General features: G+C 46.6%; 1 protein-coding gene across 1 annotated transcript in view; it reads right to left on the bottom strand.

The window, feature by feature from the left end:
- The window catches only part of GPR158 (G protein-coupled receptor 158), a 120523-nt gene extending 96084 nt beyond the window's left edge, over window positions 1-24439 (bottom strand). Inside the window, exons 1-2 of the mRNA XM_028750558.2 lie at window positions 23117-24439; window positions 6067-6172 (exon numbers count right to left, since the gene is read on the bottom strand). Coding sequence (XP_028606391.2) covers window positions 6067-6172; window positions 23117-24009 — 999 coding nt within the window. The 5' untranslated portion in view covers window positions 24010-24439. The remainder of the gene's footprint in view (window positions 1-6066; window positions 6173-23116) is intronic.
- Between the last annotated feature and the right edge of the window lie 645 nt (window positions 24440-25084).

The following is a 25084-nucleotide window of genomic DNA, read 5'->3' on the forward strand; positions in this document are numbered from 1 at the left end:
TGGCATTTGGACTGAGAATTGTGCATGGTTTGAAAGAGTCCTGTCACTACTGCTCATCAATTCCTGTGCATGAGCCAAACTTCAAATGTTTTGCAAGAAATAACTTATCTCTACTTAATACCTCCATACCATTTGGTAAATCTCTACTGTACCTTTAAAGTAATCAGTCCTTCTAAATGCAAAAAAGCCCTAATGTACACTGTTCTTCTTGTGTGAAATGCTCCATCCCTCTTTATCAGTTGAGCTGCCCTTCTCTGTTCAGTATGCAGTACATTCTCCAGAGCTGCAACACACAAAATCTTCCCGTCACCATGACCTACTTATTCTCGCTTTGCTCTTTCTGAAAAGAGTGTAAATAGAAACCCGGCCCCTTGGCACCCTCGATCTGCCTTTCATAAGGCAGTCCCAAATGTGAGCAGAATACTGGCTACACCACCATTCATTAAGCAAACTAAATGTCAAATCCTTGCTGTTTCCAGTTCGTTTTTCATGCCATTATTCCTATTTACTCGTGTCCTTTCATTTTAGAAAGCTGGTAGCTGGCCAGGCTTAAGCAATGTCAAGTTTCTGTTAAGCAGTTAAAAGGAGCCTTCTCCAACCTGGTGCCCTCCAGATGCTTTGGGCTACAATTCCCATCAACCCCCAGGTCATTGTAGTCCAAAACATGTGGAGAGAACCACCAGGCCAATGAAAACTGGTTTAAGAAGCTGTGGGGGAACCTGGGTCCTTCCAGATGTTGCTGAACTACAACTCTCATCAGCCCCAGCAACCATGGCCACTGGTCAGGGATGATGGGAGATGTACTTCAGCAGATTCTGAAGGGCCAAAGGTTCCTCACACCTGGTTAAAGGCTACTTCCAGGTGAAACATCCATTCCTAAGGTACCAATGCAACATTCCTATTGAGAGTTCCACTAGAATTTGCAGCAACCCAGTTCCTAAATAATGGAAGAAAGGAAGCACTACTTTGTTGTTGTTTTTCTTAATTCAATTTATATACCACCCTTTATCCAAAGACCCCAGGGCGGTGTACAACATTAAAAACATAGTCTATGCAGCATAATAATAAAAACATAATACAAAGCATAATAGCAAAATAATCATAATAATGGCATTTTAACTACTGGAAAAGAGGAGACTGAGAGGAGATGTGATAGCCATCTTCAGATATCTCAAGAGCTGTTGTATGGAAGATGGAACAAGCTTGTTTTCTCCTGTTGTGGAGGGTAGGACTTGAACCAATGGCTTCAAGTTACAAGAAAGGAGATTCCAGCTAAACACCAGGAAAAGGTTTTTGACAGAGGTGTTTGACAGTGGAATGGACTCCTTTTGGAGGTGGAGGACTCTCCTTCCTTGGAGGCTTTTAAGCAGAGGTTGGGTGGCCATCTGTCATGGACGCTTTAGCTGAGATTCCTGCATTACAGGTGTTTGAACTAGATGACCATTTGGGTCCCTTCCAACTCTACAATTCTGTGATTCTATGGTTCTAATGGAGGTGGACTCTTTGAGTGCTAAACACTATGAGCTCACAACCTTAAGATAAAGGCAGAGGAAAAGGTGAGAGAGGGTGGAAAATGTTCTGGATTCAGCCTCGCCAATGAAGAAAGAATTCTATATTTTGTTTTATTTTTAATTCCGAGCCCCTCTCATCGTTAACCAAGTCTGTAAGATGGGGTTGCCTAGATCTCCTCCTCCAATGGAAGCAATAGGGAGCCTGTGACACACACACACCTACACACACCCCCAACCTGGAGGCTGCTAGGCTCCAACTCCCATCAGCTCCAGACAGCAGGGCTGTAGTCCATCATCATCTGGAGGGCTACAGCCCCAGCCCCAAGTGGCTGCTATTTACTTTGAAAACCATTCATGCCATGGCAAATTGCTTGAGTGGTGCCATGCCTGGTTTGGCTGCAAGAGAAGTTAAACTGATCCTTACTCCCCAAGTTCCCCCACCCAGCACTGCAACCCAACCTGGGTCCCAGCTTTTGCTATGCTTCAGATAGACCCTACCTCATTAAAGTAAAGGTAAAGGGGCCCCTGACCATTAGGTCCAGTCGTGACCGACTCTGGGGTTGTGGCGCTCATCTCGCTTTACTGGCCGAGGGAGCTGGCGTACAGCTTCCGGGTCGTGTGACCAGCATGACTAAGCCGCTTCTGGCGAACCAGAGCAGTGCATGGAAACGCCGTTTACCTTCCTGCTAGAGTGGTACCTATTTATCTACTTGCACTTTGACCTGCTTTCGAACTGCTAGGTTGGCAGGAGCAGGGACCGAACAACGGGAGCTCACCCCGTCGCGGGGATTCGAACCGCCGACCTTCTGATCGGCAAGTTCTAGGCTCTGTGGTTTAACCCACAGCGCCACCCGCATCCCTTCCTACCTCATTAAAGGTGTTTTAATCTGTTTTACAACATCCACTGGGTCACACCATTCAAGTATGCAAAAAAGCACCTTAAAAAAAGGCAACTGCAGTCTAGCTTGGCCCAGAGAAATAAACAAAGCTGAGTTCTAGTTTTAAGGGTGAAATGCTCAGGAACTGCAGACATCCTTATGCATCATTCATGATCTCCTGCTTTCTTACATCCTGTCATGCTTTCCATCATGCTCCTGAGATCTAAAAACAACTCAAGCAGCAGACCTGCACTGGAATTTATTCTGCACGCAAAACAATTAAGAGCCAAGAGCAGATTCACTCTTCAGATGCTCCCGAATGGAATTCCAGGCCCAAATCTAAATGTCAGCTCCAGGAGAAGGATTTCATTTTGGCATCGCATTTTTAAAGTTTGCCACCTCTTATCTTTTCCCCTGGCAAAGGCATCCCCCGATAGAGGTCAACTCTAGGGAAATGAGAAATTCAAAAGAAACCCTTTTCTGCAGCTCGTGAAAGGAATTGACTATTCTATGGTCTTTTAAATGTGTTTGTGGAGAGAGGGGGGTTATTGGTTTGTTTTCGTTTTATTGTGTATTTTGTGTTCCCATTTTGTATTTTTATGTCGTGAACCACCCTGTGATACCTGGATGAAGGTATACAAATTTAATAATAAATAAAAATGAATAAAATAATAATAATAATAATAATAATAATAATAATAATAATAATAATATTGTCACCATTGAGAATGCCCTTGGGAATGGCAACAATCCGAGTACGGAGGAAAGCTTGGAAGGACTTAGGAAGACTCACAAGCTCCAACTGCCTGACTCCCCTCAATTGTATACAAATCACGCTTCCCATACCCCCTAAAAAAGGAGACCACTATAAAATGTATTGGGACTGGAGGGCCCTGGCCCCCCCACCACTGAGTTGAGTACTGGACAATGTCACCTAGATTCCGACTTCTTTTGAAGGTGTAAATCACTAGAGACATATGGATTTTTTATATTTTTTATTTTTTTGCAATATTCACTATACTTACAAATATGCAGGAAGAGAAGGGCAAACAGAGTCTCTGGTGGCCATGAACCAGGATGACAGTACAGTGGCACCTCAGGTTAAGTACTTAATTCGTTCCAGAGGTCCGTACTTAACCTGAAACTGTTCTTAACCTGAAGCACCACTTTAGCTAATGGGGCCTCCCACTGCCGCTGCACAATTTCTGTTCTCATCCTGAAGCAAAGTTCTTAACCTGAAGCACTATTTCTGGATTAGCGGGGTCTGTAACTTGAAGCGTATGTAACCTGAAGCGTATGTAACCCGAGGTACTACTGTATTGTCAACTTAAAAAATAAAAAAAATATGAGGGTTGATTTGTTTCTGCTATAATTAATTGTATTTCTTATGTTCTCCATCACTCAGGCTGTATGCGGAAGATAATTACAGCTATTTATAGCGTTCAGATCGTTCACAAGTAACAGGCTTTTGCTTAGTTGTTGTTTTTCTTAAAACCAAAATAGGAGGCAGGATTTCAGAAGTCTCTGAAAGATGCTGATCCTTACGTGAACCCAAACTCCTTAATGTGCAGCTAGCCAAAAGCAAAGAGTTACAACAAATGGTTGATAAGTGACTGATCAGGGTGAAAGAGCATAGGAAGCTGCCTTATACTGAGTTGACTTGATGGCACGGGACTGACTACACTGGGAGAATCTCTCCAGGATTTCAGGAAGGGTCCCTCCCAGCCCTACCTGGAGATGCTAGGGATTGAACCTGGGACCTTCTGGTGCAAAGCAGATGCTAAGGGCCTTCCCCACAGAATTTGCCTTGCTGTTCTTTCTTCATTCTGCTACGTTATGGACACCTCCCTCCTGGTCTTTCTTTTCTACAGCTGAAATACTGTATTTATGCTCCATAAGACGCACCTGACCATAAGACGCACCTAGTTTTTAGAGGAGGAAAGGGAGCCCTGTTTTTTTTGAGGATCATCTCAAAGTTGTGCAGCTTCCTTTGCAAAGGGGGGAAATCCTGTTTTTATGGGGTCCAGCTCACAGTTCTGCAGCTTCTTTAAGAGAGGAAAGGAAACCATTTCTACAGTTTCAAGACAGATAATCTAATCAGCCAGTCACATGTTGCTGGGGAAACAAACAGCCTCCATCTGCAGAACATTCAACAATGGAGGCCTGGGCGGGACTGGAAAGGGAGCCAGCGATCGACCACACATTCACTCCATAAGACGCACAGACATTTTCCCTTACTTTTTAGGGGGGGGGAAGTGCATCTTATGGAGTGAAAAATACGCTATTTCCACTGGAGGTTGATCCATTTGAGCAAATGAGGCCCTCAGTCTACCCTCAGCCAGCCCTCACTTCCCTGCCTTCTTACTTAACAGCAAGTTCAGGGGGTGGCCCTGTCTGTCAGCTTCATCCTCGTCACTCTCAGTGTTGCCGTTGTAGAACCTGGTAGGGAGGAGGATGGGGACAACACTAGAATTTGTTGGCTCTGCCTGTCACTGGCTCTAGCACCACCTACAGTTGATCTCCCTGTCTTCCACCCTACCAGTCCAAATAGGCTGAATACCACTGAGTACGCTACACTCTTGCTTAGGAAGGGAGTACTCTTGAACACAATGTCTACTTCCAAGTAAGCAGAATCAGGCTACATGCTACAAGCATACTCCTGAAAACGAGACATGCATCCAAAGTCGTAACTTAAATACATGCCTACTACATTCAAGGTCCAACCCAGGCACGTGGTTAGAATCCTGTAGATCAGGAGCAGTCAACAAGGTACCACCCCAGATGTTGTCTAAATACAGCTCCCAGCAGCCCACGCCTGGTAGTAAATGGTCAGGGATGATGGAGGTGGCAGTCCATCGACATCTGGAGGTACCATGTTGGCCCCAGGGGAGAAAATCTCATTGAATTCAGTAGGGTTTAGTTATGATCAAATATGTATATAATCATGCAATTAAATGCACTGCTACCAGGAGCTAAACCATGGTTTGTCTCAGCATTACATGCAAATCAGAGCTCATGGTTTGTCTCCCCCAACAAACCACGACCAGTAAGCCAAGAACAAACCTCGATTACGAGGTTTGCTTAAAACAACACAAGCCTGGGTTCACACATAACACTAAGCCAAATCATGACTTAGCTCCTGATAGAGCAGCAGCAAGAGTATGCGAGGAGCAAAGTAGCCACAATTTTCCCAATGTGTACCAGCGTACTTGCTTGTTCTCACTAAGCCGTAGTTTGGCTTAGCGTTACATTAAACCAAGCTATTATTTTCCTACGTATGTTGTTGGGGGTTTTTTATATGCATTTGCTTGTATGTTTAGCACTGAAATAAAGGGCCACAAGGCTGGCTGTACATGAATCATGTGGGTGGGTGTGCATGCACATATATTTGTGCCCATGCATTTGAAAGTGATTACTAGATATATGCCCAAAACAGAAAGTTCAGCCCATTTATTACAAGAGCCTTCTATGGCTTGGGTGAAGGAACAGCAGTTGCCAACCACAAAGTTACCTTGTTCTACAGTTCACTGCCACTGAAAGCTTGTACGGTCCATCTTGTGTGGGAAGCTTATTCCCATTTAAAAAGCAGGAAAATAAGGTTAAGACTTGCAATGTGGAAATCAAAGTGAAACATGGTAGAACACATCATTCGTTGAGATTAAGGTACGTTTCCTTACCTCGGAGCTATTTAAGTGGCATGTGTGAGTTCCTGAAAACCAGCCCTCATTTGAACATTGGTCAATGTCCACTTTTTGTAAGTTTATGTCCACTTTCACAACACCCCTGGAAGAAGAATAAGAAATGCCATTAATTCACATAGATTCAACACTTTTCCTTTCACTGTTAAAAATGGCAGGAATGTAGTGCTGAATCTTAATTGCATTTATGAAAAGCTATAGTTATTTGATTTGATGTACTGTATTTCTAGGATACTAACAAACAGTAAATAACAGAAACGTAATAGAACATCACAAATACAGCATAAATCATATAAAATAGTTAACAAAGCATGAATAAAACAACTGCAATCTATAAAACACTAGTAACAAAACGGCAACCATAAAATAAGCTAAACAAGACATTTACAGCATGGGTCATATAATATGATTAACAAATCAATATAGCATTTCTATAAAGTGATGTTAACAACATTAACAAAATAGCACCTAAAAAAAAAATTCAGCTAAACACTGTTAAATCCATACACACCAACCATCTCACTAAGTTGGTTCTGATAACGAGTGCCAAACTTGCTCTGGTTATTAGTACCAGGAGTAAAAAGGATAGCTTTTTAGTGGGCTGTTATACATTAGTGGATAGCTGCAAATGCTTTATGTTTTGTGCCGTTCTTCATTTCAAAAGCTTGTGTACTCCTACCCATCCCACAGATGTTGGCCCAGTCTAACCTATTCAGTCTCTCCATTACAGTCTGAAAACAACATCACAACAAGCTCCCAGTCGACTCTTAAGCCTTCTCTGAATCATCGTCAGCTCATGTGTTGCTCGACATGAGATGTTAAGCTGGAAGAGAGCCATTCCGTTTTGTTTCTGCCATTGTCAATAGCTGCCAGTATCACATAAAGAATCACATCAAGCAGATTTCACAATTTTCACAGTACTCTAATAGGAGTTGTAATCAGCTAAGATCTCCTCTGAACAGACCCATTGAAATCAATGGACTTTGGTTAGTCATAGAATCATAGAACTGTAGAGTTGGAAGGGACCACGAGGGTCATCTAGTACAGTGTTTCCCAACCTTTTTTGGGCAAAGGCACACTTGTGTCATGAAAAAAATCTCGAGGCACACCACCATGCCAGATGGGGAAAGGTCACTTTTTACTTATGTAAAATAAAATAAAAAAATAGTAACAGCATAGAAGGTAATGGTAGATGACTGTTAGGGTCTCCCCCCAAATGCAGAATTCTATTAATATCTTCCTTAGCGAGCCGCGTTAACCCCTGTAATGCTTTCTATAGAGTAAGCATAGGGGACACTGGGGGATGTGGAACCAAGGGGGCAGTGGGCCAAAAGAGTTCGGGATCTACTGCTTTAAACAGAAATAAGAGCCAGTGGGTTCTTCCTTTTTTAAAGTATCGTTTCAGCGGGGACAGCAGTCCGGATTTCCAAAAAGCGGCGCTTTTTTGGGTCTGAGCAAAGAAGAGAGAGAGGGGAAAAAAGAGAGAGAGATTGATTTGTGGCTGCGCAAAGGGGGGAGGAGCCCAGGAGTAAAAGTAGGAAGGACGAAGGGAGGGGAAAGGAAAGTTAATAGAAGGAAAGGCGGGTGGGAGAGAAAGAGAAAGAAAGAGGGAAGGAAGGGGGGAAGAGAAGTGGAAAGGAGGGAGACCGAGGCGGGGGAGAAGCGTCTGGAGAGTTGCTCCGAAGTTTGGGGGGCCGCGGGGGTGGGCGCGCGTCCCAGGAGGCGGAGGCCAGCCCGGGCTGGGAGCCGCGCCGCGGCCCGGGGGCGGTAGGCGGACCGCGGCTCCTAGGATGTGGAAAGGGGACGGCGGCGCAGGGGGAGGAGACCCGCACGGCTAGGGCAGCGCGCAGGGGGAGGGGAGCGGGCCGGAGGCGGGCGAGGGGGGCCGCGATCCCGCGCGCCGCGAACATGGCCTCCTTCCCCGCGGGCCCCGCCGAGCCCCCCGGCCGGGGAGGGCAGCGCGCCCCCGCCGCCGGAGGAGAGCAGAGGCAGGAGGAGGAGGACGAAGGCGCTGCCGAGGAGGCGCGCCAACTTCTGCCAACTTCGGCGCCCGCCCCGTCGCCGCAGGCTCCTCCCGGCCGAGAGCCAGAGGACGGCGGCGGAGCAGGAGGAGGAGGATCGGGTTTGGCGACGGCTGCTGCGTCCTCTCGAAGCGCGGGGCTGGCCTCCGCCGCGCCCGATCCTCCGCGCTCGCCTGCTTCTCGGCGGAGCAGGTCTCGTGCGGGTGCGAGGCGCTGCTGCAGGCGGGCGACCCCGGCCGGCTGGGCCGCTTCCTGGGCTCGCTGCCGCCCGACGCCGAGACGCCGTGCGACTCGCCCGCCTCCCTCCCACAGCACACCAGGCAACGTCTCGCGGCACAGTAGTGTGCCGCGGAACACCGGTTGGGAAACACTGATCTAGTACAACCCCCTGCAATGTAGGAATCTTTTGCCCAATGTGGGGCTCAAACCCACAACCCTGAGATTATGAATGCTTTACCAACTGAGCTATCCACAGGACTTCTTGTGCCCATTGATTTCAGTGGGCATACCTACTCTGCGTATGACAAACACCGGATGGAATTCCAATATTAGTCAATTAGATTTATGAGCCATTTGTGGAATTGGCTCCCTTTGCAGAATGTTCTTGATTGAATCGGAAGGCTTAGAATTACTTAACCAACTACAGGTACAGAGCCTAAGAGTCCTGCTTGACCTGCTTTTCAATAAACAGGTTTGCTGTGGGGGCCAGAAGTGCTTTTTATCTTCTGTGTTTATTGTGTAGACTCATCCCTTCTTGAATAGAAAGGATTTTTCAATGCTGACTCATGCTTTCATAACTCCCTGCTCTATACAGGGCTGCCCTTGAATACAACTCAGGTACTTCTGGCATCTGAATTTCGGGCCAATGTTTTCGGAGAAATATTTAAAAAAAGTTAAATGCCCCATCCAAGCCTCCCCACAGGCTGCCCTTTTGAACTTGTGGGATGATCCAACAACAATTTTACCAAACTAAGGAACTTTTGACATGGATGCTGGCTGCAACAATAATTTCTTTGGCTCAGAAATGGAGGACACTACAGGGCTTCAACATAACATAACTCACAAATTACACATTTCTAAGGTCAGGAAGACCAGGGACATTTTCATGCAGTTAGGTGGAATTTCATTTATTATATTCTTGTGAACTGCCCTGAGATGAAGAGGGGGGTTATTCGTGGGTTTTTTTGTTTTATTAAATATTTTATGTCCTGGTTTTGTATTTTTTCTGTTGTGAACCTGGGATCTTTGAGTGAAGGGTGATATACAAATTTAATAAATAAAGATATCAAGAATGATTTGAGGCTTCTCATGGTAAGAAAGGTTTGGTAATATCTGCAGTTCAAGTTGCGACTGTGAAGGCACAGGACCAGGAGCCAAGAAATGATGGCACACCTGAGGAACAGGTGTGGAGAATTTCAGCTGCTCCAGGTGACTCCTGGAAGTGGGCCACTAAACCCCCTGGCTCAATGCTGGAAATCCTTCAGTAGAGCATTGCTGGCAGGTGGCTGAAAACCTCCAGTCAGGGATAGCCAACATGGTGCTCTCCAACTGGGCTACAACTCTCACCATACCTGACCATTGGCCATCTTTGCTGATGGGAACTATAGTACAACATCAACTGGACGGCACCATGTTGGCTACCCCTGCTCTAGGTAATTGACTCCATTGTCGAATTCCTCTTACTGTCAACATATTTCTCCTATCCTCCTGTAAATGAAGCCGATTTGATCAATCCCTAGGCTTCTGAAGCAGCAGAGTAAGGCTGTCTACACACTCCCATTTACTCTACATCTAGTGCTCTCCCCACCACTGGGTTGGGAAGCCGTGTGCACATGACAACAACCCCAATCCACATCCACCCTGTTGTTTCTTGTGAAATACTACATTCTGATGCACCAAACCAGTTTTGATCCCAATCGAGACCTGCTCATTGGCTGAATACATCCCTCCTTCCTGATGTGGACATACAGCAGGCAGCTTAAGATACACAGAAGACCGTGCTGATCTGTACAACCATGTACAAACACAGTTTTGAAACGCAGCCAAAAGAAAAGAACAACCTCACTGCGTTTTAAGCCAGTAACGCGGCCAAAAAAGCCTGTTCACGTATTTGAAGATTACTTCCTTCAGTGTATTTAAAGGAGGTGGGAATTGAGGAGCTTAAATTAGAGAGGGAGGATCAGGAACAAGGTAGAGAGACAGTAGCATCAGAAACAAAAAGAGGGGTACCACTTTAGTACATGAAGGAGGCTGGGTATTCAACAGAATACTGGATGTAAAACACAGTGGGCAGAAGTAGCCAAAGGAGGTGAAATAGGAAAATATTTAGTGTTGGCTGCAGTTTGCCCAGGATGGGTAGTGGATTTATTTGAGTTTGTATTGAGATTTTTACCTTGCACTGTTATTCTTTTTTTACTTTTGAGAGAAGAAATAATAATAATAATGCATCACAGCTTATCTTGAAACCTCCATGACCAAATAGAATTAAAAACCTAAACATGAATTATCTATTAACCTACTAAGCAGGCGCCGTATTAACTGTGCTGTCCAGATGTTTGATCAGGACATAAGACGTTAAATGCACGATAAGTACAATTTGGCTTGTCAGCAGCATTAGATCAGCCTGATATTCACTGAGACTGGCAGTGGCGCTTTTCAGAATTCAGTATTCAAAACGAACCAACGAAGGTAATTGAAGACCATCTGACATTCGTATAGCACATTTTGCCCACAGAAAGCTAGCTCCCCAATGTCTATCATCATCATTGTTATTATTATTTACAGTGCTAGCATGAAGTACTACAAACTTAGTAGTTTGAATGCCCATCAACAGATATGTTGCAGCTATGCACATTGATCCCAGAATCGTAGAATTCTGGGTCATGCGGTCCAACCCCCTGCAATGCACATATCTTTTGCCCAACGTGGGGCTTGAACCCCTGGCCCTGAGATTAAGAGTCTGGGGCTCTACCAGCTGAGCTATCCCAGGCTGAGAATAAACTATAGCATGTTCAAGTGTCCAGAGCAATTCAAATTCATTAAATCAGAGAAATCCATACAAGAGGCCAGAAAGACAAGCCTGCTATTACAAACCCCGTGTTGCAGGGCAGGTAGCATCGTTTGGGAGAAAGGTGAGACAGAGGAGCAGGTGCTAAATGAAACACAGGGGGAAGGGCCATAGCTCAGGGGCGGAGCAGCCCCCTTGGAGGCAGAAGGTCCCAGGTTCAAACTCTGGCATCTCCAGGTAGGGAAAACCCTGGAAAGCCACTGCCAGTCAGTGTAAACACTACACAGCTCTGACGCAGCATAAGGCAGTTCCCTTTGTGGTGTGGGATTCAAAGACTCCCAAACTGTGGTCCATGGGCCACTAGTGGTCTGCAAGCTTCATTCATGTGGTCCGCAGCATGTGCGCATTAAATGTTCGTTCCGATTTCTAATTGTATTATATTGCTTTATTTCCTTTTTTGCTTCTTATATTGTATTTTATTGCATTGCAATCTAAAATCTGTAGCATGCAACTTGAAATGCAATAGAATACAATATAAGAAATAAAAGAAGCAATGAAAATACAATTAAAAATAGTTTAGTATCTAGCACAGTGCATCACAATTGCTACAACAGGCAGAACAATCATTAAGAGGTCCACCAAGACCCTGAGCAATTTTCAAGTCCTCTGTGAGGGAAAAGAAGTTTGGGAACCACTGACCTATCGTATTATTAGTTATTTTTTATATTACATTATTTATATATGACATACGTCTCCTCCACATTTTATACTCACAACAACCCCATGAGGCATACCTTTCAACATTTCTCCGATGAAAATAGGGATGTCCTAAGGAAAAGTGGGACATTCTGGGATTAAATCAGAAACCGGGACAGCTTCTGTAAATCCAGGACTGTTCCTGGAAAATAGCAACACTTGGAAGGTCTGCATGAGGTAGTTTAAGCTGAGAGTGAGTGATTGGCTCAAGGTAACCTAGTGAGCTTTGTGGCTGAAGTGGGGATTCAAACCCTGGTCTTCCAGGTCCTAGTCCAGCACTCTAACCACTACACCAGCCCGGGCACTATGCCACACTGATGGTTGGAGGGCATGAAACACTTGCAGAATGCAAAAATCTCTGGGTGGAAAATCATCTTTCTCCTTGTTGTAGATTCCATCTAGAACAGCTAGACTCAGCTAGAAGCACAACAGCAGTAATTGGCTGCTTGGCAATACAATAAGGTTGCTCAGCAGAGCTAGGAAGATTGTGTTACCTCCAATTACGGCTGTTGTGTATGGCCGCCATGCTTATCTTGTGCACATTTGAGCTTTGCACAGATATGTCATAAAGGCTAGAGCGCTTACATTTCATTTGGCCTCGCTATTCACACTGTCTCTCTCTTTATCCATGTGTCTGTATGTATATATGTCAACCCACTGAGACAAACACTTCATGCATCCAGGTCTAAACCACGAAAGCTCCTGCCAGAATTAATCTATTTGTCCTTAAGAGGATTTCTTGCTGTGTTTGCTGCAAAAGACTCACACAGCTAACCCCTCTACAACCATGACAGGGGAGGAAGTCCATAAATGTCAGGAGTCGTTCTTGATTGAAAAGGCACTCAAAGGGGCCCTCCTCTCGCAGCGCCCAGTGCTGCAAGTTTACCAAATCTCACTGGAACCAATGAGACCTACTTTTGGGTATCCATGGTTAGAATTAGGCCCCCTAAACTCAATGGAGCATGCCTCCAGGGGTGAAGTCAAACTGCTGTGTTAGCAGCTCCAAAGGGGCCCTCTTTGGGGTGCAAACCTGGGCAGTGTATATGGGGGTCCTGGGCTGCCCAGACAACAAAAAACCCCTCAGCCTCACTGATGTGGTCAAAAGGAAAGGAAAGCAATACATTTGGCGCCAGCTTGGTTGTAGGAGTTGCCGGAAAGAGGCATGCAAGGCACCATCCAACCATCTTAGGGTCAGAGTTTTCCTTCTCCCTCACTTCCATACCATCCAACTACAGTGGTACCTCGGGTTACAGACTCTTCAGGTTACAGACGCTTCAGGTTACAGACTCCGCTAACCCAGAAATAGTACCTTGGGTTAAGAACTTTGCTTCAGGATGAGAACAGAAATTGCACAGCAGCAGCGCGGCGGCAACAGGAACCCCCATTAGCTAAAGTGGTATCTCAGCTTAAGGACAGTTTCAGGTTAAGAATGGACCTCCAGAACGAATTACTGTAAGTTCTTAACCCAAGGTACCACTGTATTTCCAATGCAAAACCGGAACCCATGTCTTCCAGGGTGTCTCATGGCCGAGACACATAGCCAGCCTCGCTCTTGCCGCCGCCGTCCCCCCAGAACATTCTTGGGGCAAGTGCACACGAGATCACAGCACCAAAAATGGCCACCGAGATACTGCACAAAGAAACAGGATGTCCTGTTTTTCACAGGGCATCTGGAAGGTATGCACTTCCTTCTACCACAGCATGTGAAGAAATTCTTTTAAGTGCCTGTTAAAAACATTTTTTTGTTTAGGCAAGCCTACTGACATATGCAGAATGCTGGCATGTACTTTAATCTTGTTTTGGGTTTGATTTTGCTTATTAGTTTTATTTATTTATTTATGGGTGTTTTAAACAGTTGTTTTGGATGCCATAAGAAATCTGAAACATTTGTTTTATTGTATCGTAGAAACAAAGATCCTCTTAAGAGTATGGTGCAAGATGAAGGAGAACTATGATTTAATTCAGAGGTATAGCATACTGCAGTGCAGAAGAACACAAGCAGAAAAATTACACACCCACGCCATGTAAATTATGACACATGACTTTCTCTCTACCAGTAAGAAGCTGAGATTTCTCCTGTCCCAAGTAAAGTGGTTGTGTGCTTCAGAAACAGCCCTGTATGTGCAAATCAGTGGTTAAGTAAAGATTGGGGACTTACTGGGCTGAGATGTGGACAACTAGGGTTCAAATCCCCATTCAGCCACTGTGTGACCTTGGACCAGCCATACACACTCTCTTACAGCCTAAGCCACCTCACAGGGTTGTTTTGTGGACAAAACGAGAAGGGGGAGAACCAAATACACCACCTCAAACTCATTGGAGGAAAGGTGGGATCTAAATAAAAATATTAAACATTTGAGAAAGAAAGAAAAGACTTGGGAATGCATGTGTGTACACATGCTCTAAGTCAACGTCAGTGCAGAAATCCGAACTCCAATCGGCAAATGTTTTCCCATGCAACACCCTATGATCTGGTCCACATCTGCATTAAGACTAGATCAAGTCACATTATGGATGGGATAGCTCAGTCGGTAGAGACTATTAATCTCAGGATTTTGGGTTTCAGCCCCATGTTAGGGCAAAATATCCATGCACTGCAGGGGGTTGGACTAGATGACACTTGTGGTCCCTTCCAGCTCTACAGTTCTATGATTCTATGTAATGAACACACATCCCCTCCCTACGGTTCATCTTTCATAAATGCGGGCAGCTTTCTCTCCCAGAACTGAGCAGATGTACTACTACCATATATTTTTTTCCTCCGGCGTGCATTTCGAAGAGGACAGCAGCCTTCACTAAAAATAAATTTAATCAGAAAACTGGGCACAGCAATGTGGGCATATGAATTAGATCCACCTGCAAAGGGAAATCCCTCTGGACCATTTGGAGCAGTTTGCAAGAGTCAGATCTGAAATCTATCTTGTCAATGAGATTATGGCAGTTTCTAATGCGCCTTCAGATATATGGCATAGATCACGGCATATCTGGGGAGTTCCCGGTAATTTAATCAAAAGAGCTCGTTAAATAGTCTTTTCTCGCTTCAATTACTGCTTGGCTGAATTCTGCCAGCAGAGGAAACACAGCACAGGATGAAGCTTTCTATATGCAAAAACGCAATGTTTAGAAGGAAGGGAGGACAGAGAGGGAGTCTGATTCTCCCCACCTCCGCACCAAAAAAATAACCCCACTGAATCATTGCAGGAGCTTAGGAAGACCATTGGGTCCATCTAGCTCAAAAGACCTCCAGAGGTTGCTGAACTATAACCCAGGCCTGTGTCTTGAGTATGCTGCCTTATAGAAGTGAGTCGTGGGCAACCGGCAACCATGAGGAGCCTCGACGCCTTCCACATGTGATGCATCAGGAAGATTTGAGGTATCACATGGCATGTAAAGGTAAAGGGACCCCTGACCATTAGGTCCAGTCGTGGCCGACTCTGGGGTTGTGGCGCTCATCTCGCTTTACTGGCCGAGGGAGCTGGTGTACAGCTTCCGGGTCATGTGGCGAGCATGACTAAGCCGCTTCTGGCGAACCAGAGCAGCGCGCGGAAATGCCGTTTTCCTTCCCACCAGAGCAGTACGTCTTTATCTACTTGCACTTTGGCATGCTTTCAAACTTCTAGGTTGGCAGGAGCAGGGACCGAGCACCGGGAGCTCACCCCGTTGTGGTGATTCGAACCGCCGACCTTCTGATCGGCAAGTCCTAGGCTCTGTGGTTTAACCCACAGCGCCACATGGCAGGACAGAATTCCAGACAAATATGTGCTCTCCCAGCCCTGTCTCAGCGATATCTATGCTGGATTGGTCGTGTCCACAGAATGGAAGATGGCAGGATCCCCAAGGACAGGGAGCGGGCTTCAGGCACCGGGCCCATTGGCAGACCAACTCTGTGCTACAAGATGTCTGCAAACGTTACATGAAGGCTAACAACATCCCACATTGCCATGTGGGAATCCCTTGCGGACAACCGCAGCGCATGGAGACAGTCAGTCAAGTCCATATCAGCAACCAGAGGAGGAATGACCGCTGGGAGGAGAGCGGAGAGGGGGGGAGATGCCATGGTGTATCTGTAGCAGCACAACTGGACGCCTTCATCTGCCCCAGCTGCAATAAAACTTGTCTCTCCCACATCGGTCTCTACAGCCACAGCAGGCGCTGCAACCTGCCAACAGCTTGACTTCACCCACAAAGGTGCACTCCTCCATTGCTTCCCAAGATAGACAGGTACCAACATCAGCTCCTGTGAGCTCCAGCAACTAATGCTCTCACTGCCTGAACATTACAAACAGAGGGAATTAAACATCTTTCTCCTATTCAGAGATGGTGAGCAATCCTATTCTCACTTAGCTGGGAATGTGCCCCACTGAACTTAAAGGAGCTTGCTTCTGAACAGACATGCATAGGATTGCAGTATTAATTTACAGAGATCGGAAGCGGGAGTGAGGAACAAATGTTCAAAACTGGTTTGAGGAACCGTTGGCTCTCCAGATGTTGCAGAACTACAACTCCCACCAGCCCCCAGCAAGCACAGGCAAAGGTATGGTGGGAGTTATAGTTCAGCAACAGTTGGAGGACCAAAGGTTCCCCACACCCAGTTTAAAACAAGGCATCCTCAAAAAGCAACAAATAAATAAATCTAGGGATAAAGGAGAGACAGTGATTTACCAAGGGCTGGTTCTAGAAAATAGGAACATTTGAAGAATATGAAATAAATACAGCCTATTCAATCCATTTCCTAAATGGGAAGAATGCCTGTCCTTTAAAAAAAAAAAAAATCTGTGTAGCACATTTTGCTTTGAGTGTTGCACCCCAAGATAAGCTGGAAAGGATATCAAATGTTGAAGGCTTGTCTGGTGAGAAAATGTACTGAAAGGTTATTTCTCTCATTCCAAGCGGTGAAATGGGAAGGAGCAGGCAAACCAGAACATTAATATGTCCCTAACAGATGGCTCACAAGAGGCATTTTGCTGGGGGAAGACTCAGTGCAGCATTTTAAGGAGAGAAAGATGAATATTTCATCCTTTTACTCTTAAGGGACTCAACAAGAGGAGTTTGGAATTTTTAAAAGCCTCATTATCACTCAATGACACAGAGAAGGGAAATTTAAAAGCCTATTTTGAGAGGCATGTGTGGTGATTAATCGTAATAATATAATGACACAGGTATAATTTTTCCCACTGGTTGTTTTTTTTTACCATTTCAGATTGTGAATGGATTTAAATGAAAATTATGTTTCCGTTGTATGATTTGCTAACACACACATGGAAAAGGTGCTTAGAACAAGAATTTCGTGATTTTGCTGTTTTGTGTGGCTTTGATCCATTCATTGTACCTTAGTTGCATGTTTCTTTTGTACTAGGAAGTGCTGTTTTTATTTGTTAATTCTTTGCTATTGTAGAAGGCCACCTTGAGCTCAGCTTGGTTGCTGGAAAAGCAGTATAGAAATATTATATTGAAACAAATCAAGTACAGCCAAACATCATTCTCTGGGAAGTTCTGTCCCTCCAGTCACTAAACAGGCAACCAGATAAGTGGTTCAGCTCTCCAATAAAGCATGCAGATATTGCCTCAACTAGAAATATGGGCTTATATTCAACTAAGTCCTAATCAAAAATAAGTTAACCCTGCCCATTAACTTCATTGGGTCTACTCTGAGAAGGACTGGCATTGAATTACACCCATGAACTCCATAGGTGTGAGGAGATAATATTAGGCTGTGGATTGGAGAACTCCTAGTGCTTCTTGGCCTTAATGTATGTGAGGCAGCAACTAAATAAAATTTATTTAGAAAAGGATTTATATTCCACTGTATCACAGAAAGCAGTTTAAAACAGAAAACAAAAAGCTATGCAACAAAAGCATACCAAGTTAAAAACGAAGACAAGTAAACCATGGTTGAGGCGTTTAAAAGTTGGCACAGAAAACGCATACTGAACCTCTATTGGGAGAGAGTTCCACAGGACTGGGCCTATGACACTAAAGGCTCATGTAAACTCTATGTTTTTCCTTCATGTGTTTTTTTTTTAAACCACACCTTGTTTAAAATTTCATAGAGCCACTGAAGTCAGATGAATTAGTTTCTGGGAGGCTGGGATCTGACCAGATTCTAGCCCTGCAAAGCTGCCCGGGGAGGGCAGCGTGAAAACAGTGTTAAAAACTTTGGTATATAAGCTGGGCGCCAAATGGCACCTTGAATCTAGCTTGCGGTCAGAATGTCAGAATGTCTATTCGCTAGGGGCTTGGACTAAATGACCCTCACAGTCCCTTCCAACCCGACAATTCTGCAATTATTATCTCAGCTACATTGCTTGACTCTAGCTTGCTCTTACAACAATGTACCTGTCCCAGTGCAAGAAGGAGAAAGACATGTAGTTGCAACTGGACCCACACCAGCAGCAAGATGCACCTCCCCCCCTGGCTAATTTTGAGCAGGACGCCATGGACCCTTCGATCCCAGCCTCACCCTTGAGGAGCTGGGATCGAACAGTGCATGGTTGTTGCGTCCTTCTCATGCTGCCCTCCCTGAGCTGCCTTGCAAAGACTCTGATCAGATCCCAACCTTGCAAAGTGCTGCAGGGCTGGCTCTGGCAGGGCGGCATGAGCAACACCTCCCCCCCCCCCAAAAAAAGGGATCTAGTCCATTACAAGGCCCAGGTTCATAGAAAGAAGAAGAAGAGTTTGGATTTGATATCCCGCTTTATCACTACCCGAAGGAGTCTCAAAGCGGCTAACATTCTCCTTTCCCTTCCTCCCCCACAACAAACACTCTGTGAGGTGAGTGGGGCTGAGAGACTTCAGAGAAGTGTGACTGGCCCAAGGTCACCCAGCAGCTGCATGTGGAGGAGCAGAGACGCGAACCCAGTTCACCAGATTACGAGACTACCGCTCTTAACCACTACACCACACTGGCTCTCATAGAAAATGCAGTCTATAACATGGTATGAAAATATTCAGCATAGATGTGATGCGATAAGGCGAACCTAAGAAGAGCCTTGCTGAATCAGACCAACGGCTTACTTAGTCCAGCACCTGGTTTTTCACAACGGCAAACCGTATGCTTATGGAATATCCAAAAGTAGGGCATGAAGGCAATAACTTTCTCCTGATGTTCCCCAGCAACTGGCAGTCAGTGGCATGGTGTCTCTGATCCTGGAGGCAGCTTATAGCTTCCATAGTGAGCCTTTTTCCTCCATGAATTTGCCTAATCCCTTTTTACCGCCATCTAAGTTGGAAAAGATCTATTGAATGCCAACTTTCCCATGAGGCAAAAACCGACTTAAACCTATGACTCGTTGGGATGTTCCGTTCCACTTTAAGGAACAGGCATGATTGTTGTGTGTCACATGCCTGTTTACACTCCAGCACAGCTTGCTGGGAACTTCCGTTTGTGTATAGCTTTTGCTTATGCTGTTTGCTTTGGACACGAAGGAGAGCAGACATGTTTCCTTTTGTCTTGATGTACGCTGAATAAACTGCTTGTAAATATGCTCAGACAGCCTCTCCTGCTACTTCTGTTGCACAGCGTTTACTCCGCTGAGTAGCGTGCCCTAGCTTCTGAAGCTCGGGTCGCAGATTCATGCTGCACCAAGGACTGGAGTTCACCCGGCACACCGTCCGGTGGGCTGGAGCCAGCTGGGGTCCTGCCAATTGCCCCCGTTTCGTTGGCTGCATGCCAACATGTCTATCCCTCCAATACGCTTGAGTGGGGTAAATGCAAGAGGGGACATCTTTCTGCAGGGCCTGCAAGACATACCTGTTCCGTCTGGCCTTTGGTTTGGACTCAGTCTGACCCTTATGTTTCCCTCCCCTTATGGTTTTGATCTATGGGCTTTTATTAAAATGAGGCTGAATTTTAAATTGTATTTTTAACCTGTATTTTAAATTGGTTTTCCCCCCTATTATGTTTTTATTGTAATTTTACTGGTGTTAGCCACCCTGAGCCCAGTTCTGGCCGGGGAGGGCGGGGTATAAATAAAAATTTATTTATTATTTATATTTACTGGCAGTAGGTACAAAAAGTGTCATGGCACTATTGTAGCAACCTAACCTTTGCAGGTTCGTGGAAGATATATGTTAAATACGTGTGCAATGACCAGCATTAGTCTTTGTAGGTAGGAAAGTATAGTTTAACTGCTACCATGATGACCTCTACTGGACATTTTATGTGGTAAGTATCACCTGTAACCAAGACCTGGGCCCTTTTCTGTCCAGGGTTAGGCTGGATGGCATCTAATAATATCATTAAATTCTGCAACAGTGTCGCCCCATTGACCAGGAGCAATTTTCTTCCAAGTTAGTTTTAACTTTAGATAATGAAACATGATGCTTCACAGCACAGAGAAAAGCTAACATGAACTGCAATAGTGCATGCTCCAAGCAGAGTATTCTTGTGTGAATAAAGGTAGGACTTATTGGAAGAGATTTTAAAGAGCTGCAGCCAGTTTCTTGGAAACCTATTCCTTTGTTACCATTGAGACTGACCCAGTTGACTTCTGATTGTCTGGAAAAACTCAAGCGAACACCCCCTCCACACACCTCTCTCTCTCTCTCTCTCTCTCTCTCTCACACACACACACACACACACACACACACACACACACACCACAAATCAGCTTTACAGCTGGGCTTATTTCCTTTCTAATCCAACTTGGAAGCTCTGAGGTTGGTCAAGTACTCTGGCAATCCCAGATTCCCACCAGCCAATTGCATAACCAGACAGGAACCTCAGTGGAATAAGCCAAGGGAGTCCCTAGTTTACTTGGGGAGTCAACCAAAAGGGCATTTAGTAGCTAGAGGGAGATGTGGGTTAACCCAGATTAGAGGGAGACAGGCAAAGAACAGCCTCAATGGACAAGGGGGAAAGGCTAGCACATCTAGCCATTGTTTGAAGTGCTGGACCAGTACCCACCCTAGAGAGTCCAACGGCCTGTCAGTGTCATCAAAGTTATAGTCACCAGTCTTATTTATTCATTTTCAAAAGGTCGCTTTACAAAAGGAATTCCACAACACTACTACCAAAGGCAGACAGAAAACCAAGGGTGGATCCCAGGGCGGCTATGATACTGTACCACCAAAGCTTGCCAGCAGCCCTTAATAAAAAATATTTAATTCTTAGGACCTCCATCAGAAATTGCTTGATTTTGTAATGTGCTTCTCCTACACATTATTTAATGACAATTCAGTCTAACAATGCACAGCAATTTGAAAAGTCCACCTTCAGCCTTTTTTTTAAAAAAAATAGTATTTGTTTCAATAGTTCTCAAAGTAAAAATGCAGGAAACCATCGTTTGAATTGGCCTTGAGTTGCACTCTGTGTGTGTCTGTGTGTGTGTGTGTGTGTGTGTGTGTGTGTGTGTGTTTTAATGCTGCCAACAATAAATTATTTAAGCAAATCTTTCTCTGTTATGTTCTCTGGGCTTACAAGCTCCTTCTCAAATCAGAAGTGGCAGAAAGCAGGAATCAGTCGGTACCCTGCCTCCCAAAAAAATCAACCCAGACACCTGCTTTGGTAACCAAAGGAAACTGCACACATTTTCTCAAGGTAACTGTTACTTGGCTCAACCAGACACTGTGCAACTGAAACACTCATCTAGCAGGAGAGCCTGAAAAGCACTGGACCAACAAGCAGACAGAAATGTGGATGAAGGAACAAGGAATGGACCCAAAACGGATGGAGAACCAGGGTTGCCAGATCCCAGCTCAAGAACAAACAAAAGGATAACACTTCTAGTCCAAATTCTCCCATTCATATACCAAGAGCAGCAAGTTACTTCCCACAGCTGAACTGTCTCAGCAGTCTAAGGCTTTGGAATATGTTGAATAGTACATTTTCCTGCAAAAAAATCTTGAGAACTGAAGTTTGTTTAAGGGTGCTTAGGAACTACAGCTCTCTGAAGGGTAAACTACCTGTGAAGGATCCCCAGGATTCTTTGGGGAGGGGGGATGTGCTTTAAATGTGTGATGTGCACATACTCCTCAGACTAGAAAAGGTCTATCATTAGCACTGCTGTGTACATAATGATAACTGTGCATGATCTGTAACTACTACAGCTGAATCCATCATTCGCCGCTCTGCCTCTGGTTCTATTGCTCTACTGCTATAATGTGGTGGGTACCAGAAACTATTTTTATTATGCACATACACACTAATGCTGAAAGAGATCTGCAACTGTTAAGACACACACACACACCCCCCCAGATTAAGTAAGGTGACAATAACTGGGAATGGGGGGGGGGGCTATATTGACCAAAGTATTTAATAGGGCCCAATCCTGCAGAAGTTAGCCCCAAAGGAGGCTGAAGTTCCAAACACACTTAATAGATGCAACTGCCACTCAACACAGCAGGGCTGGCTTTCAAGTAAACCTGTGCAGGTTTGCACTGTCTGTCCCATTGAAACCAGTCATGTAAACGAGTTCAAATTAATTTAAAACCCCCCATTGCTTTAGATCATAGTTAGGCACAACTTACTTTAGCTGGAACAAAGTCACGGTGTTCTGTTGATCCTAGCAACAGTACCAAACTACTTTGCATTCTCACTGGAGCTAGAAGTTTTCACAAGGGGCAATCCATCTCCTCATGAATGTGATTCCCTCTCCCCCCCACACACACACACACTTTCGCTCTCAAGTCAAATGGCTAAAGGAAACCTTTTCACAGAATTTTTGCTTCCATTTAGAGGAGGCATGCTAATCTCAACCCAGATGGTTTTGAAAAAGAAAAAAAACCTGTTTCCTACTTGCAGCTGCTGCTTTATATTAAGGTACTGGTGCTATGAAATTGGAAATAAGGGTGCCTGAACACAGAGGGACTTACTTCTGAATAAATACACATAGGACTGGGCTGCAAACAGATGTTCCTATGGCCCTACTCATGCTACAAATACCTTTCTCTCTTTTAAATAAAAATAAAACCTCTCTAACTTTCCTATCAGGTTGGAGAACAGCATTCCAGTTTTATAGGATGCAAAACAAAACAAAAAGCTGCAATCTCATGCAAGCTTACATGGGAGGAAACCCCACTGAATTCAGTGTGGAGACTAACTTCTCAGACTGCGCTGAAGTTAAAGGGCTTAACTAATATTATTTGGGAAGCCTGTGCAAGGAGCTAGAGGGATTCCAATGTTCTATGCAAGCATATTCTCACTCCTCACTCACAAAGCTTTGGCTTCTTAAAAGCAAAGAATCCCTTGTTCACATTTTGCTACAAAAAAAGAACCAAGAGACTCGTCAAACTTCAGATCTCCTACCTGAATTCAGGAAGGAGGTTCGGCTGAAGCCCATAAAAAGCTGCAGAGAGAGTGACCAGCCAGGCCGGCTTGTAATTCCCATTCTCACACTCCAGGTAGGGGGAGGACCACTTGATGTGGCTCCTCTCGGAGGCCACCGGGTGCCCATCCCTCCTCTTCAGGCTGCCCTCCAAAGCCTTGGCACCGGGAGGACTCAAGCCCTTGCGGTGCTGGTGGGGCCTCCCCTTGCGCTTCCAGGCGTGGAACCACTCGGTCTCGCTGGAGGCGTTGGCCAGGTGGTGAGCCCCGGAAGACAGGTCCTGCAGGAGGATGTGGCTGTCCTGCCGGATGGCCTGGAGGAAGACCTGCGGGGCGGAGGACCAGGGCTCCAGGTTGAAGGTGATGGCCGCCCGGGAGATGTTGGGGTCCCCTTCCAGCAGGCTCTTGATGAGGATCTGGTACCACTCCAGGTCCTCCTGCAAGTTCTGCTCGCGGCTCCGGTTGCTCTGCAGGATGGTGTTGAGGAAGTTGGTGGCGTGCAGGAGCGTGTCGAGGGCGCCGTGCAGCGACGGGGGCGAGGCGGCCAGGCGGGACTTCCCGGCCCAGGGGGGAGCCAGCTCGTACCTCCCGGAGCAGTTGGCGTGCCTCAGCTCCCGAGGGTCGCCCGTGTGGAGGAACGAGGCCACCTTGGCGGGCACCTCCAGGGAGAGCCTCTGGGCCAAGACGGGGCTCTTCTCCGGGGAACCGCTCCAGGGAGGAGCCGCCGCCGCGCTCTTGGCGCTGGGGTAAGGCGCCTGCTTCTCTCTGGCCGCTTTCCCTTTGCCAGGCGCCGCCTGCCCCGGGCTGCCCTCGGCGGCCGAGCCCAGGTGAGCCAAGAGCAGGAGCGCGAGGAGGAGACGCCAAGGCAGCCCCATGTCCGAGCGGGGGGTGGGATGCTGTGGAGAACCCGAGTCACCTGTAGCGACGCCGCTCCTCGCCCGGGAATGGCGCAGGCTGCCCGCCCAGGTTGCCTCCCTCCCGGCTCCGGGGAGATGCTATAGTTAGCCTGCTTACGTCTGGCTTCTTCCCCCGTCCGCCGCTGGCAGCGCTGGCAGGCAGGGCGGGATCCGGGCAGCGCTGCCTACGAGGCGGCGGCGGCGTCCTCCTCCTCCTCCCGGCTCGGCAGGTGCGGCCGCCGCGGCGCCTCCATCGCGCGCTCGCTCCGCGCGGCTGCCATCCCCGCCCGAGGCGCCCGGCGAGCGGGAGGCGGGGCGAGGGAGAGACGCGCAGCAGGGAGGGGCCAGGAGATGCTTCCCCTCCGGCAGGCGCCCGTCGACTGGGGCGCTCGGCTTCCCCGGCTCCGCAGCAGCAGCAGCAGCAGCCCCGCCTGCCTGCCTGAAGGAGGCGGCTGCGCTCTCCCGGCTGCTGCGCCCACGGCCAGCCCCCTTTGGGATGCGGCCCTTCTCATAGGTGCGCTCAGGACGCCTTCGCAGCTCCGGGTGGCTGCGTAGCGCGTCAATCTCCAGGTTGCCTGGCGGTGGGCAGGGCGCCGGCGGGGAGGTGGGGGGGGGGTGCAGAGCGCGGGCGCTCCCCGGGAGAGGCGGGCTCGCCGGGCGCCTGCAGAGGCCGCCTTTGCAGGGACCCTCCGCCGCCTCCTCGGGTCGGGCCCAGCGGCGGGGAGGGAGGCAGCCCAGATCGGCTGGGATGCATTGCTTATCCTTGCACTTGTTTAAAGGTGATAAGAGAGGCCTGGAGGGCAGGGCTGGGTGTGAATGCCTGCCCCGAAGGGATGTTAGGTTCGGTATCTTTATATATACTGTATATATATTTAATGGTATTAATGAATGGATTAATAACGGAACTAGGCGGAGATGATCGGAGATCAGGGAAACGGAGACACCTACTGGCTGAAGTTTTTAAAACTTCTCTCGGAAAGATGTTAAAAGCTGAGCAGGGAGGCGGGAAGACAGGAATAGCAGAGGAGGAAATGTGCTCAGCGCCAGGGAAGAA

Source organism: Podarcis muralis, chromosome 12 (genome assembly GCF_964188315.1).
Source record: "Podarcis muralis chromosome 12, rPodMur119.hap1.1, whole genome shotgun sequence".
In the NCBI taxonomy this organism is placed as follows: Eukaryota; Metazoa; Chordata; class Lepidosauria; order Squamata; family Lacertidae; genus Podarcis; species Podarcis muralis.